Source organism: Callospermophilus lateralis, chromosome 8 (genome assembly GCF_048772815.1).
Source record: "Callospermophilus lateralis isolate mCalLat2 chromosome 8, mCalLat2.hap1, whole genome shotgun sequence".
Classification (NCBI taxonomy): Eukaryota; Metazoa; Chordata; class Mammalia; order Rodentia; family Sciuridae; genus Callospermophilus; species Callospermophilus lateralis.
In genome coordinates this window covers 93318560-93332189 of record NC_135312.1, presented here as the reverse complement: position 1 = coordinate 93332189, position 13630 = coordinate 93318560, and the positions used below count along the sequence as shown (strand labels likewise).

The window sequence follows — 13630 nt, the reverse complement described above, 5'->3', positions numbered from 1 at the left end:
TCCATGGATACAAATATCCTCAGATACCCAAGTCTCTTATATAAAATTGCATAGTATTTGCATATAACTTATGCACAATCTCCCATGAACTTTAAATCATCTTAGATGATGTAATATTGAATACAACATAAACACTATGTAAATCGTTGTTAGAATGTATTATGTAGGGAATAATGACAAGAAAAAATTCTGTGTATGTTCAGTACAGACAATTTTTTTTTCCAAATACATTCAATTTGTGGTTGAATCTGAGGATGTGAAACTGGTGGATAAGGAGGGCCCACTATGGTTGACCATCGATGTGCATATGCGTGTTTAGGTGCTAATTCTCCTGCAACAGTATAAGCTGCTGGGTTACACATAGCACGCTTCCACAAATGCCGACTTTTATAAGTGAAAAGATGTAGTTTATTATTTGCAAATTGCTAGCTGCAGTTAGCAGAGAGCCTTTCCCTACTTGCCTGTTGCTATAAAATTATACCAAATGATCCAGTCTAAACAATCTCTGACAGGATGTGGAAGATTTTCAAGTGCCTGGTGAAGAATGAAAGACCATCATTTAAGGATCAAAAGCAGACTTGTTCTTTATTCATAATAAGACAGTAATAGAGAGACAGACATCATGCTGTGACTGTTCTGCACTTCACTTAGTGCTTCTTTCTTTTTCAGCTGGGTACCAAAGAAGGCTACCTCACCAAACAGGGGGGCCTCGTCAAGGTAAGGAAGTGCGTTTTTTGCTCATGCCAGCCACAAAGAAGGAGAACATGTCTCACAGACTCAATTCTCATTTTGACAGTCCTTTTTTAAACAGCATAATTGCCAACTCATTTTGACCCACTTATAGTTTTACCTATTTGAAAGAGTTCACTTTTATGACTGATTAGTCAAAATTCTGGAAAAATACTTGCTCATTCTTTTAGAAAGCCTTGCATTGGTTTTCTACAATGAATACACCAGAAGCCATGTCATCCTTTTAATGGAATGAGAGAGGATAAAGGTGGTATGATAAGGCAGAATGCTTCTGTTCTTTCCTTTTTTTTCTAACAAAGAAGTCAAAATTATATGAAATGTGGACTAAAGGTAGGCTCAAAACATCACTGACGATAATAAAATTATTTTAAAATCCCCAAGAAAATATAATTTAGAGCTTTATAAGTCTATTGTACCCAACTGTCCCCCATTTATGTGATTGTCTTCTATCTCAGGTTAGCGCATCACGGAGACCTTCATGAAGGGACTGCGTCTGCTCCTTCCTATATGCAGAGTAGGGACACTTAGCCTCTTTTTCAGGGGTACTGGTTTGCTTGAATCCAACCTAAACATTTGGTTGGGTTCCTTCTAGGTTGGATGCTTGTTGAGGATCGAGGATATTCACATTTGAGCATATTTATTCTTAAATCCTGTTATTACTTTTAACTAGTTACATTGCCACCCACAATGTATAAGGATTCTGTTAGTATAGAAGAAGGTGACAGTGGCAGCAACAGTTTTTGTCATAGAATTCTTAGGCAAGGTTTATATTGTCATGTGGTTTGAGTTTTCCAAACTTTGATTGGCTTATTTGTAAGACAAAAAATAATAATATTTGGCATTGTTACATGTGGATGGGCTGTTAAATGAGGATTGTATATACACACACAATCATACACATGTATATGTATATATCCATGCATATATATATGTAATTAAATATATTTAATATATGTATAAATAATATATAATATTTAGGGCTGGGGATATAGCTCAGTCAAGTGCTTGCTTCACATGCACAAGGCCCTGGGTTCAATCCCCAGCATCCCCCCCGAAAAAAGTATATAATATTTAATGTAAGTACATGTTGAGTTCAATCCTCAGCACCACATAAAAGTAAATAAATAAAATAAACTTATTGTGTCCAACTACAACTAAAAAATAAATATTAAAAAAAGAATAGTATGTATTTCACAGAAAGTGCTCAAAAATGTTATCTATTTCTATTATAAAATTTAATAATATAGAAATTTTAGTTGTTTATTATAATCATCTTAAATATTTATGAGAGGCTACATCTTTTTTGTTTAAATAGGCTAATAATTTCCCTGCCGTCTTTATGAACTTAATGCATGGAATCAATTTTAATTATGTATTAGATATTTTGAAAATATTTTCTCAGTCACACAATAATTTTCAGACTTATTTTTATCTAATCTTCTAGATACTTCAAAACTAAAAGTAAACTATCTAGTTCAGATATTGTATTCCTGTACTCAAAACCTATAAGTTTTAATTTTTTTTTCCTCAGACCTGGAAAACAAGATGGTTCACTTTGCACAGAAATGAACTGAAATACTTCAAAGACCAGATGGTGAGAAACATAATATATTTTTCTTTAAAAACCAACTCTCTAGATAAAAGGAACATCTGCCTCTAAAAATCCCTGAAATTCTCCTTCTGTCCACCTGAAACAATAAATGATTGGAGATGAGCTCCTGATTCCTGATATGAGTAGAGTTCTTTTGCAAAGACAATATGTGTATCCCAGAGTTGCCCTATTGCCCTGGCTGAACTATTGTTCTCTAGGGCACATAATTCCTTCTGTGTAGGGTAACAGAATTGTTCTTTTGCTACAATTTGTTAACTATCACTCTCCAGCGATTTCTCTGTTTATTAAAATATGTCCATTCCCATGCCCATTTTATTATGCCAATTTAAGATTATTTTATTTCTTCTCACTTTCTTTATAAAAAAATTCTGAGAAAGTAGAAGTTTTAAAAGAGAGAAAAATAACACTCCCTTCCATGGGTAAAAATCCATCTCTATCAAATGTAAGTTGATAGAGGCAATGTCTTTCTTCTTAATGCTTACCTTCATGAAAGGCTAATTCTAAAACCAGAAGTGGGTAACTTTACTTCAAAAGTCTTTTCCATATATGTATATCAGTTCTCTTAGAGAAAAAAAAAACTGACAGTTGTACCTGGTGGAACTCTTTTTTAAAAAATTTGTTCTTTTTAGTTATACATGATATATGTATGCAAACATGGAGTACATATTATTCTAATAAGTCTGATTAGATGATAAATGATGGACGGATTGATGTGATTATTTTTATGATGACGTAGGTTGCTCTTTCTGTTTTATTTTTTAAGTCTCCAGAGCCAATTCGGATCCTAGACCTAAGGGAATGTTCAGCTGTTCAATTTGATTATTCACAGGAAAGGGTAAACTGTTTTTGGTAAGTTGGTTTTTCTTTCTTTTCTTTTCTTTTTATAAAGGAAATGTTTTTAAAAGTCTTCTTTTCAGACACTTATTTTAGCTCAGGAATAAAAAGCTGTATGACTTAATGTCTCCTTACGTGTGGAACTGAGGGATGTGGATTCACCATCACACAGTGCATACATGTTAGGCCTTTTTTCAGCTGTGTGTAAAATATTACTCACGTAAAGAGGTCTAAACAAATTGGCAGAGCTGGACGCCATGGTGCACGCCTGTTATCCCAGCGGCTCTGGAGACTGAGACAGGAGACTCGCGAGTTCAAAGCCAGCCTCAGCAAAAGCAAAATGCTAAGCAATTCAGTGAGACCCTGTCTTTAAGTAAAATACAAAATAGGACTGGGGATGTGGCTCAGAGGTCAAATACCCCTGAGTTCAATCCTCGACACCCCCCCACCCCGACACACACACACACAAATTGGCAAGTGGCCTGGGTTTGGCTGTGTACTATAACATATATGATATAAATTCTGCATTGTGAACATTCACATCTTTTTGTTTGTTTGTACTGGGGATTAAATCCAGGACCATAATATGCACTAACTAGGCAAGCACTCCACCAGGGAGCTATACCTTCAACCCTTTTTTAAATTTTGAGGTAGAATTTTTGCTAAATTACCCAAACTGGCCTCAAACTTGCATTCTTCCTGATTCAGCCTCACCTCCCTGGATTATAGGCACACCTGGCTATTCACAACTTAGCTTTCTTTTTTTCAGGTTTTCCTCCAAAATTTTAATTATAATTTTGTTGACTCCAATGATGGGCAACTTATATTACTATTACAATTTATGGCAATTGCACAAAAGTATTTTGTTCTAATATTAGCATATTATGAACTTTTTCTAACTGGAAGAAATAAAGTATCTTGAGAAAGGAGTGTCTTAATTTCTACTAATTTATATCTTCAAGTTGTTCGTGTATACTTAAGTTGGAAGACATGTATACTCTTTACCTAGATTTATCAATGTTTTGTTATATTTATCACTTTTTTACTGAACCAATTGTAAACATCATGGCTAAAAGCTTAAGTATGTATCTTCTGAGAATAAACATGTTATCTGTAGAACCATAATGTCATTATGACACCTGACAAAACACATGGTAGTTCTATAATATCAACCAGCAATAGATCTTTTTAAAAATTTGCATAAAGGTGCCATATGAGCTAGCAGAGTTTTATTTTTCTCACGTAACAGGAAATGGAGAAGCAGGCAGCTTCCACAGCAAGGCCAAGTCCAGTGTCTTTGCAGTTCTCTTGGCCTTTCTTTGTGATGGCTACTTCAGAGCCAAGTGGCTACTTCAAATTTAGGCCACTTGTTTTCATAGATCTGAAGAAAGATGTAGGAATGATGTAGGGCTACATCTGTCCCTTTGTACCAGGAAAGCCAATCTTTCTTCAGAAAGTTTCCTATAGACTTCCCCTTATAACTCACTGGCCACAATGGGGTGCCTTCATCATCCCTAGCATCAGGGAAGGCTCAGAAAGTGAGAGCATAATCATAATTGACCAATTAGGTTTCATTGCCTGGGGTTCTGTTAGCAAGAAAAAAATTATCTGTATTAATGGGTAACTAAGGGTCTCCCACAAAGAGTACCAATGACAATTCTAGAAATCAGTTTCACAGAGTGTGTACAATACCAGTATCACCCCCTCCCCCTGCATTGTCTACTCACTCCTCAACTGAATCTCACATAAGGTTTTGCCTTCTACACAGAGACTCTTACTACTCAGCATTAATTATTGGTGTCAACAAAATATGTTAGTTGGGCTTTAGGATAATAGAAACCTTCTGAATTTTAGTTCAATCCTTTTTTTCACAAACGATCTTAGTATTTTTCATCTAGACTGAATGTTCAGGAAGGATGGGCAAGATATAAGTTAGGGCTAGCCCTTATCATGCCAGTGATTTTGACTGTATGATCAAAGACAATCAAATGATGAATTACTACATATTTAGAAATAGTCTTCTGTGTCAGTAGGAAAGTTTATCTTCCTTCCAGGAGACGTTAATTCAGGGTCAGAAATAGGCTAGTCGAGGAGCTTTATTGTCTCTTTTCCTCTCCTAAATAACTGCCTACATCCACTGAAGACAGGGTTTTCCTCATTAAAGCTAGCTACCACAAAGGAGTTCTTTCCACAAACTCTCATCTGTCTTGCGTATTCTTTGAATCATATCACAGGTTCTGAATCATCTAAGAACCCAGTTGACACACAAGTGTTACATATAAGCCTGCATTGTGTGCTCAGTTCAAGATATGGATAGTGAAGGAGTTGGGGCAGCCTGGACATGTTTTTTTTCTTTTTTGAAGTCTCATTAGAGAATATAAACCTTGCCTGTAATGATAATATGAATCTACAACTTCCTACATGTTTCTGCAGTTTGTTGGCAGCTATAGCTCTGTCTATCCTAGTTCTTCAAGTTACTTCTTACTCAGGTCCTTTATCAATTCTTTTTTTCTCTTGGAATATTGTAATTAGTGTTCCACTAATACATGTTCAACCTACCATCTGGAGTAGCTAACATTCTTTATTTTGTCTTATCAGCTTAGTATTTCCATTCAGGACATTTTATCTCTGTGCAAAGACAGGAGTAGAAGCCGATGAATGGATCAAAATATTACGATGGAAATTGGTGAGTTATAAAAAGTGTTTAAATGTTCAGTCCTGAGAAATAATGTTGAGGATTTCAAACATATTTCTGTTGAGTCAGACTATTCCCAAGAATCTAAGGGATGTCTTTTGCAGGCTTATGGAATAGTCTGTTTATTCTCTGGGGAACAGAAAAAAAAGATGGAGACACGATTGTAAGAAGAAAGAGCTTATTTGAATCTCAGCCCTAGAGCCTTCCTTGGTGCCCCAGCATCTGTCACTTTGCCTTTAAGGTGTGCAGATTAGTCCAGGTTTGTCAGGAGGAGGGCCTCTGGGACCAGAATGCCTCATAGAGGAAAGCTGACTTATTTCTCTAGCTAAAAAGTCTTCTAAATGGTCAGAAATTTTCCTATAAATACCATTTATAGGAAATCCATTTTTTTTTTTTGTTATAGCAAAATACTTTAGGCAATTACTTATGAAGAGAAAGAAAAATCAGATTGCCAAAAAGGAAGTCAGAGAGTGACAAAGGTCAGCCAGGCTCAGACATTTATATCAACTTGCTTTTGTGAAAACTCACTCCAGGCAACCAGTATTTCCTTCCAAGGGCAGGGCACTCCGGACCCACAAGCCTCCCACTAAGCCCCACCTCTTAAAGGTTCCATCACCTCTTAATATTGCCACCCTGGGGACCAAGCCTTTCCATATAGATCTTTTAGGGACACACTTAAACATACCAACTCACAGCATACCAATTAAAATCTTTGATGTTTTAAAAAAGGAAACACTTGTTTCCTAATTATTATTTATGTGTGTGAAATTATCTGATAGGCCTGGCACTGTGGCCCACACCTGTAAGGCTTGGGAGGCTGAGGCAGGAGGATTATGAGTTCAAAGCCAGCCATGGTGAGGTGCTAAGCAACTCAGTGAGACCCTGTCTCTAAATAAAATACAAAAAATAGGTCTGGGGATGTGGCTCTGAGGTTGAGTGTCCCTGAGTTCAATCCCTGGTACAAAAAGAAAATCATCTGATAGGTGTTTCCTCATATCTGAGAATCTTGTTGGATAGGCCTTTCTAGATACTGGGATTTCTGCTCTTGGTAATTTTTTCAGTTTGAAATCTAAACTAATATGCCACTTATTTTGAGATTGTTCCAATGTATTTGATATTCAGCAAGGAAATACTTTGCCTTATGAAATCTTTGTTCAGATATGAATTAATTTCTTATCTTTACTATCCAAGTGACACATAATCATTATAAACAAATTAAAGTAAAAATGTATCAAATGCACACTTTCAGATTCCTCCCTGTGCAAATATTTAAAAACAAAATTTAACCATTCTCTGGTGTTATTTATTCATTCCACTTAGCAATATATTATAAACATCTTTCCATATCAACAATTTTAGATTTTTATCATCCTTTTTGATCCATTGAGTAGTGTTGCATTTTATAGATTATTGTAAGCATTAGACTAATTCCAAAATTGTACTTTCTAGCAACCGCTTTATAAATGTCTCCTGGGAAAAATACAGATTAACGCAGGGAGTGGGGCGTGATAATTTATAGTTGCGTGGCTTCTTTACTAATCAGCATGTCTTATTTAATACTTCAGAGATTATTCTTGATATCACTTTATAATAGATACACGTGTTTTATTTCAGTCACAAATCAGAAAACAGCTCAATCGAGAGGAAAGCACAATACGATCTCAGTCATTCATCTTTAAATAGATCTTTCTCACCAAAGAGTGGCCTAGGCCCTGAGCAAGGTGGAATGCTCCCTGGTACTGTGATACATAGCAGGATTCAGATGAAAGCTGACCAAGGATTTTTCTTCAAAAGCAAATCAAAAGCAGATACTGACCAGGACCCATATACCACGTTCACAGACTCTTGGGAAACTGCTGCCGTTCCAAGATGTGGCCATGTCCAGCACACTGAAGCAATTGTTCTGAGAGAAATCAATGGACCCCCACTTCCAGGTCTGCTCATTCTCAGAACACATAATGCAAGATGAAGGGATTTTTGTTTTTACTCCAAGTAGCCCCCACGCTTGCTGACATGAGTTGTCGAGTTCCACTCTGGGTCAAGGTCAGCTCACTGACCTCGAAGTTGTGCTATTATGCAGGAAGTAAACTGTCGTATGTTTGGAAAGCTTAGACAGCTTCTTTATAAAGTATATGGAGATAGCAGACATCAAGGATTTTTTGAAGGAGAGGTTGTTTTTGCTTTTTTGTTCTTTATACAAAAGTCAAAAACTGTTTCTAAAACTAAAATGGAACCTGCTTATTGTATTTATTTTCTCTTTTAAAAGCCTTAGAAATCTAGTGTGTCTTTCACTTCTAATGATAAAACTATGAGAACTAAATGTCCTATGGGCAATTATGTGGGACAATAAAGGTACATGAAGATACAATTTAAAAACATCACTTGACCATTTTTAGGGAAATGTTTTGAAGCGTGAAAACACATAAATAAGGAAGGGTAACAAAGTGGTAGATAACTTGTAATTCATAATAATTATTATTTTATCTACAATAATAATAGAGGACATGTAAGCAATGGGTTATCTTTATCTGACATTTCTCCAAATGATCTGGAAGAGATTTCTCAAAGTGTGTTATAACAGTCCCTTTCCTATAATGAGCTATAAAGGGTTAACTTCTAGGCCCCCTGGGCCTTACTAAAGAGCAACTTCTATTGCCAGTTGAGGGAGTAACACTAAATCTACATGAAATATATAATAACGTGTTACACAGCTGTTGCAAAATAGAGTAAGAAGACTGAAGTGAGAATGAAATGCTGGTGTCCAGAGTTCATAAGCAGATTCTAACTCTTTCTAATATCTTTATCCATCCTGCTTTTTGAGGCAGAAGTTTATGGTGCAAAGGTATAACACTGCTCTTGCAGTCCCAAGGGATACCTTGTTAACCAAGTACCCTCTATTATTTAAGCATTTAAGACTTGGAAATTACAGTACATATTGTATGTTTCAACAAGGTTTTAATGTATTTCATATGTTTGTATTATATGGGATAAAATAGATGTCAAGTTAAAATGTATTATGTCAAGTTTGCAAAGTAATATCAAATAACTCTCATATACATCTATACATCTATAGATGTGTACTATACATCTCTTGTATGGTTTCATGTATGGTTTTCTTAAAAACAAGGGTGTTGCTTTGTGTAGGTAATATTGATTTTGCTTTTTGTAAAACATACCATGTTTATTTATATTCTTTGTTTCTGTTTAATAAATAAAAGCACAATTTTGCTGTTCATGTAGTAGCATATTTTTAGTCTTTGAAATTTAAAAGAAATATAACTGATGAATATCACAAAGCAATTATACTGAAGTTAAACTATGATCCACAAAAGACTGGAAGTTGAAGAAGTAGTTTCAGTCCTGCTGGGTGTGATGCTGCATGCCTATAATACCAGCAACTCAGGAGACTGACACAGAAGGATCACAAGTTCAAAGCCAGCCTCAACAACTTAGCGAGGGCTTCAGCAACTTAGTAAGATCCAGTCTCAAAATTATAAAGAAATGAAAAATAAAAAGGACCGAGAATGTGGCTCAGGGGTTAAGCACCTCTGGGTTTAATCCCTAATAACATAAAGGAAAAAAAAAAGAGATAGTTTCATTCCTTCAGGAATTCTTAAGTTAAATTATGGACAGGACAATAAACAGATATGTGGTGATAGTGCATAGAAGTAAATAATATAAATACTGTAAGAGAGGTACACAAAGCTATATGATAGAAAGCAAGCTTCAATAGGAACAAAACCATTTGTGGTAGGTTCTGACATGGGGAGTTAACGCATATATCCTCTAAGCACTTAGGACCAGGTAAGATTCTTCTCTGCACTCTCCTAAATGGGTTATCTTTATCTGATATTTCTCCAAATGATCTGGAAGAGATTTCTCAAAGTATTATAACAACCCCTTCCCTAGAATCAGCGGTATGGGATCAACCTATATGCGCTCTGGGCCTTATTAAAGAACAACTTCTGTTGCCAGTTATGGGAGTAACACTAAGTCTACTTGAAATATATAATAATGTATTATACCGCTGTTGCAGAGTAGAATAAGAGATCTGAAGTGAAATGTTAACTTCCTAAAGAGGCTGCACTTCCAACTCCTGAGAGGAGCCCGGTGAGGGGTCCTCAGCTATTTCTCCAAATCCAAAACCAGGGAAGATGTTTGTGCCAATGCAGATCAGAGCAGGGGGATATGGAGAACAGTGAGTGAGGTGCCCATGTGAGGCCCCATCTGCTAATGGTATGTGCTTATCTAAAATGAAGTGCCCCAGGACACTGTCAAAGCATTAGCAGTTACTCTCGGAATTCCCTCTGGGAGATCTTGGTACACAGGAGCAAAGTTCCCTCTGGAGCAGTAGAGTCACCCTGGTGGATGGAAAGTCCAGTACTGTTTCTGAGGGAAAGCAGCCCCATTCCAGAATCACTGGCTATCAGGACACTCAGTGGAGCAGGATCATCTTCCTCCACCTTGTGGCATGCAAGAGAATGAGTTGGGTGTGCAGGTCATGGAATTAGGCTGAGTCCCACTTCAGGCAGACAGCAAAAGAATTATTCTAGTGAACATCAGTCCTACTTCTCTTCCCCTCCACCTCTGATTGGTTGCAGAGTAGATCCATGTTTTTACCAAACTCTTCCCAATCAAGGGTGCTATAGTGCCTACAGAGTGTGTGGGCCAATGCTCTGTTCACTACAGATTTGGCTGCCTGGCCATGATTTCAAAACCATCTGTAGGGGAGGACCAGATTTTTATTTTTTAAAATTTGAAATCTACCATAGAGATTTTGTAAAATTCAATTAAAAATGACTAGAAAAGTGAAATGAAAAGCATAAATATCACAAACCCAAATTTTGTTATCAGATTCAAGAGACATAAATTTACTATGTCAAATTGGGTAAATTTTTAAAGCACTCACTCTCAATTTCTGTCCTTATCTTGTAAATAGTGTGCAGAATGGTCCCATCTGTTGAGTACATTTTGAGTAGCACAGGTCTAAATAACTAGCAGGTGAAAGAAAATGAGTCTTCTTGAGAAAAGAATCCACCTAAAGGTAAAGAGGCCTGGGATGCAAACGTTTGGTTAATGGAATATGGGTATTATTATAGGGGGATGGTGATTCTAAACACATCCTTGCCTGTTACTTGGGCCTTCCTCTGCAAACCTAAAGGAGGTGTTTGACTCAAGTCACCAGGGGACAGACGTTGAAATGGAAGTTCTATCATATTTAGAGTGTGACAACATCTTTGGCCTTCGTTGTAGGATCCAGCAGCCTCTAGGTACTCACACCCTCAAGCAGAAGTAGCAGCAATGACCAGGGTTGAGGGGCATAGTTTATGCCAAAGGGTGGGAACAAAGCAAAGGAAATTGGCAGATGCCATGTGTTTTAAGAGTACATGTGTAGCCAGGTGTGGTAGCAAAGGCCTGTAATCCCAGTGGCTCTTGAGGCTGAGGCAGGAGGATCACAATTTCAAAGATAGCCTCAGCCACTTAGCAAGGCCTCAAGCAACTGAGACCCTGTCTCAAAAATATAAAAAGGGCTGAAGATGTGGCTCAATGGCAAAGCAGCCCTGGGTTCAATTCCTAAATGTCTAAATTAATATATTTTCAAAAAAAAAAAAAAAGAGTACATGAGAAGGGTTGTATGGGTACCCCTGGAAATATCTGAAATGCATTTGAGAGGAACTGGATTTTCCACAGGGGCGAATAAACAAGAATGGAGACAGAGAAGTGGGCATAAGGGGGTCCGTAAACTTATCTTGTGGTTATTTTCTTAGTCCAGATACATGCTTGTCATAGACATACTCAACAACTGGTAAGGTCCCCCATTGATTCCTTGACTTGTGAAATGAGGGCTATTATAGCAAGAAAGGCCAATTGGAAAACATTAGAACTACCTCTGCCTGAGAAAATAATAAACAAAAGTAATACCACATTCCCGGAGGGACTTTAAAAATTAGTGCCACCATCAAAGATGGGATAGAGGTGGTGATTCCTTCCACAACCCCATTCAGCCCACCAATTTGTCCAATGCATAAAACACACAAACTTACCCCAATGGTGACTCCAATTGCAGCTGCTGTTACAGACGTGATTTCACTACTTGAGCAAGTTAACACACCCGTTGGCCTAGTATGCGGCTATTGAAATCACAAAAATAATTTTTTTCCCTCAATACCTGTTAGTAAAGACTACTAGAAAGAGTTAGCTTTCAGCTGGTAAGACTGACCCATCTTCACTGTTCTGCAGCCAAATGTTACAATTTAGTTCACAAGGACCTTGATCACATTTCCTCCCACAAGACATTACACTAGTCCATTACATTGATGACATTATGCCAACTAAACAAGAAGTAGCGAAAACCATAAGCACTTTGGAAAGATATTTTTGTCTCAAACTATGGGAAATAAATCCAACAAGAATTCAGGTGCTTTCCAACTAAGTGAAATTTCTGAGAGTACAATGGCATGGAGCCTGTCAAGATTTTTTGTTTCCCTGTACTGGGAATTGAACCCAGGGCTTCACATGCCAGGCAAGCAATATACAACTGAGCTACCATTCCTAATCACTTTAAAAAATTTTTAATTTTTAATTTGGAACAGGGTCATGCTGAGTTGCCCAGGCTGGCCTTGAACTTACACTCCTCCTGCCTCAGACTCCTGAGTAGCTGGGCTTATACAACCAGCCACAGTGCCCAGCAAGGTTTCTCTTTTAATAGCAAGAATAATTTACATTTAACTGCTCCACAACCAAAAATGTGGCATAATACTAATGGAGTTTTTGGATTTAGAAGACAACATATTTCTCATCTTGCTTATGGAATTCATTGGTCTTACCATCCTGAAGCAGCTGGCTTGACAGCACGGTGGTATGGCCTTGATACTACATATGTCTAAATTACATCTAAATAATATTTTTTCCATAGCCAGGATGCAGAGTTATGGAATCAAGGGGTGGGAATGAAAGCAGCACCTCTCAATATTATCCCTAGTGTCCACTAGCACAATTTTTTGCTTTCTGTCCCCATGTTCTTATACTCTGCAGATCTAGAAGACTTTGTTCCAAAGAGGAATGCCTCCACTAGACACAATAATGATTCTATTAAACTGGACGGGCTGCCACTCTAACAATTTAGGCTCCTTGTTCCTGAATCAACAGATAAAGAAAGCAATTACTGTAATGGCAGGGGTCAGTGTCCTTAGTATCAGGGGAAATTTGGCTGTTACTGCACAAAGGAAGTTAAAAAAAAAAAAAGTAAGTCTGAAATACAGAAGCTCTGCCAAGAGAACTTTAGTACCATCAACCCCTATGATTAAAATAATGAAAATTTACAAAACTGAATTTAGGCAGGACATCTAATGGCTCAGATTATTTAGGAGTAAAGATTTGGATTAGCCCACCAGGCAGAGCCAACAACAGCCAACATACTTATTGAGAACAAAGGGAATATGGAGTAGGTCATGAAAGGTAGCTACAATCACCAGCCCAAACCATGTCCAGTTGGCAGAACTAGGACTGTGATTACATATTTGCTCCTTTTTTTTGCTGTTTGTGTAACATATTATACACATACATATAGGTTGACTATCTTCTATCTTCTCTCCCATATCTTCTTATTATAATCTTTTTTTTTTTTTTTCTGGTACCAGGTATTGCTTAACCACTGAGCAACATCCCCAGTGCTCCCCCTAACCCTTTTTAAATACATTTTATTTCAAGACAAAGTCTCACTGAGTTTCTAAGTGCAT

At 37.1% G+C, this 13630-nt stretch overlaps 1 protein-coding gene across 1 annotated transcript in view; it reads left to right on the top strand.

Moving 5' to 3' along the window:
* The window catches only part of Dapp1 (dual adaptor of phosphotyrosine and 3-phosphoinositides 1), a 49816-nt gene extending 40945 nt beyond the window's left edge, over positions 1-8871 (top strand). The window contains exons 5-9 of the mRNA XM_076863985.1: positions 670-717; positions 2282-2344; positions 3126-3211; positions 5795-5882; positions 7506-8871. Of these exons, the coding sequence (XP_076720100.1) occupies positions 670-717; positions 2282-2344; positions 3126-3211; positions 5795-5882; positions 7506-7574 (354 nt within the window). The 3' untranslated portion in view covers positions 7575-8871. The remainder of the gene's footprint in view (positions 1-669; positions 718-2281; positions 2345-3125; positions 3212-5794; positions 5883-7505) is intronic.
* The last annotated feature ends 4759 nt before the right edge of the window (positions 8872-13630 follow it).